Raw genomic sequence first — 4528 nt, forward strand, 5'->3', positions numbered from 1 at the left:
AATGAGCCGTTGACCAGTTCTGGGACTACGGAGCCGGCAGCCGCACCTAGCTTTGGATTAATTCCACTGTTGGAGAGCAAGGGCTGGCTCTGAAACCTCGTGAACCAACAGACACCCTATAAATTAAAAAACATTAACAACTTACTCTAAGTCGTCTACTTGTGCCAACTCGGCGAACCTCGAGGGCAGCTATAAAGCTACCTCCAATCCCGCCCCACAAGCCGCGCGCTCGCACAGCTTCGCAAAGCCCGCGGCTCCCCTAAGCGGTGCCGGAGCCGCTAGCCCGGCATTCCGCCACACTCCACAGGAGTCCTTCCACAGTGACAACAGTTCCACTACAACTAGTCATAACGACTCTCAAACTGCTACCACTATCAACTTCATGGTAAGGAAGTTGATAGTGGCAGTGCAGTTAAAAACAAGATGATATATGCTTCTGAATATGCTTCTGAATGATTCCTGCAAAAGAATGACTGAAAACACAAGTCTAAAGTATACGTCCGGTATAACCTTTTGACAAACATTGCTTGCATATATTTGAAAAGAAAAAAACAACTAAATTCTTACATACTTTCTTTATTGTTGAAGTGATCAGAGTCTTTCCACATTAACAGTATTCGGATATCTAAAAAGAAAAGAAAAAACTAAGTTACAAGACACGCTGTAGACGTGCGGTTCAAATAATATAGATTATATCTGGTCTGTTTTCCTGTTCATCTGTTTCTGAAGGAAGACTGAACCTACCATTCAGTCCAATAAAATAACATAACTAATGCAATCACTAGAGTTAAGCCAAAGGAAACTTCCTAGTTTAACTAGTCCAATATAAAGGGTCACTTTCCTTTAGAATGCTCTTTATTCCAGGATAGTTTATCATTTTTATAGGCGTACCTGGAATAATATTTCAGAGTGGCTGCTGTAACATGAAATTCTGTGATAGTGAAGATGTTATAAAGAAAAGACTTAAGTAAAAACTTTGTGGGTTTGCACTAGGAACTTCTTGGCTTGCTGCCAGAAAGAAACTCCCATATTTTGAGAGAGACAGAGCAAGTGAGCATGCACTAGAGATCTTTGCATGACATATACTTATTCTTGTATTGTCAGACACTAAGCAAATACTACTTGTAATCATATACCAAGGTCATCACCTCAGCAAGCATAAAGATTACGTTCATAATTTTTTTGGGAAGGGGAAAGATTTATTTCAATATCATAACAGTGCATTAAAACAATTAGGCTTCACTTAGTCTTCTAAGTCACTCCTGATATTAACTACTCATGGAGCTGATATTTCTTTAAACAAACATCTTAGTTCATCTACGCAATCAGTACAATATTCAATTACACATCTTCAACTTCGACACCACAGGCCTTAGCGCTATTACCTACAGATTATTCTTCAAAGGTCATATGACAATAACGTTATAATTTTAAGAAAGTTGGATTCTAAAGTACAATCAACAGCTTTCTGAAAAGACTGCAATATATTAAGTGGCATAGGATGGCAGCAGTGACCAGCATACAGTAAAAATCTTCAAACTTAGTTTTTCATACAGGAACTTTTCTAGTTGTGAAGCTGGTCTCCACATATGGAATACAGGAAAAAAGGCATAGATAATTTGCTTAGAGGCCATTAATACTGATACTTCTGCAACAAATCCCATTAGTCATGTATTCCCAGAAGGATTTTTCATCCAAGGCTGCACATTTGGGGGGTTATATTTGAACAACTGTATAAAATAATCACTCCTGTTTCAGGAACTGTATTACAGTCAACAAAGTCTGTGTTTAGAAAAGGTTAAGGTATAGTTCTACTATGAAAAGTAGCACTGTATTAAGCTATTTCAAACACAGTGCTTGCTAGTTCATCCATTTTAATTATATACATGAGAACTCTGATTTTTCTACAGTGGATTACCAATACCTTGAGCAATATATCACCATTTTAGATGGCTGCAGCTTCCTAAAATCAATATCAAATACTTCAATCCAATCCAATTTCAGAAACTGCCTTTCAGTTTTGAATTTCATTTATTCAATTACTCTAGTCATAGCTACATCTACAAATAGTTGAAAGTTTTTAAAATAGAAAAGTATTTTGTCCATGGTTAACCCAACCAGCTACAAAATCTCTCAGATTTAGAAGCATTCACCTATGATCAAAGACCAAGAACAGAATAGTTAAGCCCTAAAAGTTCTCAATGGTATAAATGTGAAAATAAGAAGTTTTAATAGGAATCTTTTCACAATTTTGTACATAGCAAGCTGTGAATGACAGCTCAAATAGTCTAAATAACTACTCTGGCTAACAATTATGAATGTTAGATTAAAGATTTCTTTTGTTTGCTTCTTTTGAAATCAGGCAAAATGAAAAATTTACAACTTCATCTAAAAGAGTCATAGGGATATAAATACTTAATTACTTGAACAACTTTAATATAATACTAGTAAACCAGTTTCCGTCCATCCTTCAGCTAGAATTTATCAAAAATGTAGATCAATTTTCACACATCTTAATTTCAGTTACAATTAGCTGTAAATCCATGTGGATTTAAATTGGATATTTAAATTGGATACGTTCATGTACTATAATCAATCAATTTTAAATCCAATGATTCCTTTTGACATTTTATTTATTAGAACGTTATAAAACAGAAAACTTTAAATTACAGTTATGCTTATTGATCAACATTTAATTTATTGTCTGCTGACAGAGTAAGTGATAAAACACATAAATTATGTAATTTTTTCACACAAGTGGGGGTTAAATGTGTGAAAATAAGAGCAAGAAAATTTATGGATAAGGAATGTACTTTCCAACTCCATGCTTGAAATAATGCTGCCAGACTAATGAGTGCACAGCATGAGTACCTTAGCAGCCAGACAAAATCATTAAAGAATTCCATTAATACTAGGTGATGGAAAAACAGCAGATGTCACACTTTCATCACAAAAAGTCAGTCGTGTCAGATCTCCCCCAACACTTAACTAACTTTTAAACAATCCCTGCTATAAGAAAAACCTTGCTTTCTGTTTTTACTAATCCTTTAACAGTGTCTTAAAAAAACACTGTTAATCTGTAAAATATCTGCACTGTTACCATCATCAGCCATACAGTAAAAGGTAACTCAAGTTGTAATATTAAGCTGGTGCAGGTGGCCCAAATGGTACAAAAACTTGCTTACAAAAACCTAGGATGAAGGAGTTTAAAAATGTTTTAGGTGCATGAACTTCTGGTTTCAGAAAGACTCATACATATTTACAGCACTTGGAATTACATTACATTTGAAATCTAATGTTTCCATTTCTAGAGTTTCCTTTATTGTGCTCAAAATATCTGAAAAAGATTAAAAAGCATCATTTGGTTGTAGACAAATGAAGGCATAACTTTGTGTTACAACAACCCAATGTTATAGAAATGAGAAATACCAATGTCATAGGATCCTACAGATTTTACTAGGAATGGATGTAGAAAATAAAGATGTAACTGTGGCACAAGATGGAAGACCTACACCTGTTTAATCTAATACGGATAACAGTAGCAGCAAAACTGTGGTAACTTGGATAGCTAATCTCTGCTGAAACCAATAACCAGGCTGTTGAGGTTCCCGGATAAACTAAAATCTGTAGTAATGCAACATCACCACCATTGTTATCTATCATCCAATTCTGAGCATCACATACCCTTTTTTAAGTCCTTCATTTTTTATATTCCTTCATTTATATTTCCCCTTCCCTCCTTTTTTCCCCATTCCTTCCTCTTACGAATGCTCTTATAATTTGTCGCAGTCTCCCAGGAGTATGTGTTCCTGTGGCCAACTGGTACCACCTTACTCAGGGGGCACACGTGCCCCCGCAGCAACTAGTCAGTCACCAGGGGGATCCCGCCCCCCACAGCCAATCTCATCAACAGGGGGGTCTCCCGCAGCCAATTGCAAAGTGGCTGTAATGCTCCCACTCCCCAGCCGGCACTTGTAGTGGGGGCACCAGTGCTCCCACCTGCTCCCACGCCCGTCACCTAAATGGCAAGTGTGGCCTGTTAGGGGGTGCACTGGTGCTCTCAGGGGGTGCACATCCACCCCCTGTGCACCCCCTATGCTCCACCACTATGTGTTCCCCACTTTCAGATCACCCATCCCACTTCTAGACACTGATCCCCAACCACCTGTGGCCCCATCCCATCTACCCGGCTCAGAGTACCCTGCCTGTGGGGTGCCACTTGGGGAGTTTTGGTGCACTGCTGCAGGGGTGTATGAGGAGAGACAAGAGGGTGTTGTCCCAGTGCAGTGGGGGCAGGGGGGTTGCTCACCTGGCCCACAATAGCTCACCAAAATTCTCTAACCTGCCCTTCAGCCCAAATAATTGCCCAAATGCTGACCAAGATGTATGGGACTATAGTGGGCATTATCAGCCAGTTATATCTTCTTGATCCTATACAAAAGGAAAGCCTACAAAGGATGGAGGACGGGATTCACCTCCAAGGAGGATTACTCCGCGCTGGTCCGGTCCTGCAGGGACCAAACCAGGA

The 4528-nt window shown here is 38.8% G+C and overlaps 1 protein-coding gene across 1 annotated transcript in view; it reads right to left on the reverse strand.

Annotated features, from left to right (window-relative positions):
• RTKN2 (rhotekin 2) overlaps window positions 1–4528 on the reverse strand; it is a 63337-nt gene that overhangs the window by 46082 nt on the left and 12727 nt on the right. The window contains 3 exon segments of the mRNA XM_019538639.1: window positions 572–625; window positions 3101–3127; window positions 3284–3337. Coding sequence (XP_019394184.1) covers window positions 572–625; window positions 3101–3127; window positions 3284–3337 — 135 coding nt within the window.

This window comes from Crocodylus porosus, unplaced genomic scaffold (genome assembly GCF_001723895.1).
Source record: "Crocodylus porosus isolate Cpor-Errol unplaced genomic scaffold, CroPor_comp1, whole genome shotgun sequence".
Lineage (NCBI taxonomy): Eukaryota > Metazoa > Chordata > Crocodylia > Crocodylidae > Crocodylus > Crocodylus porosus.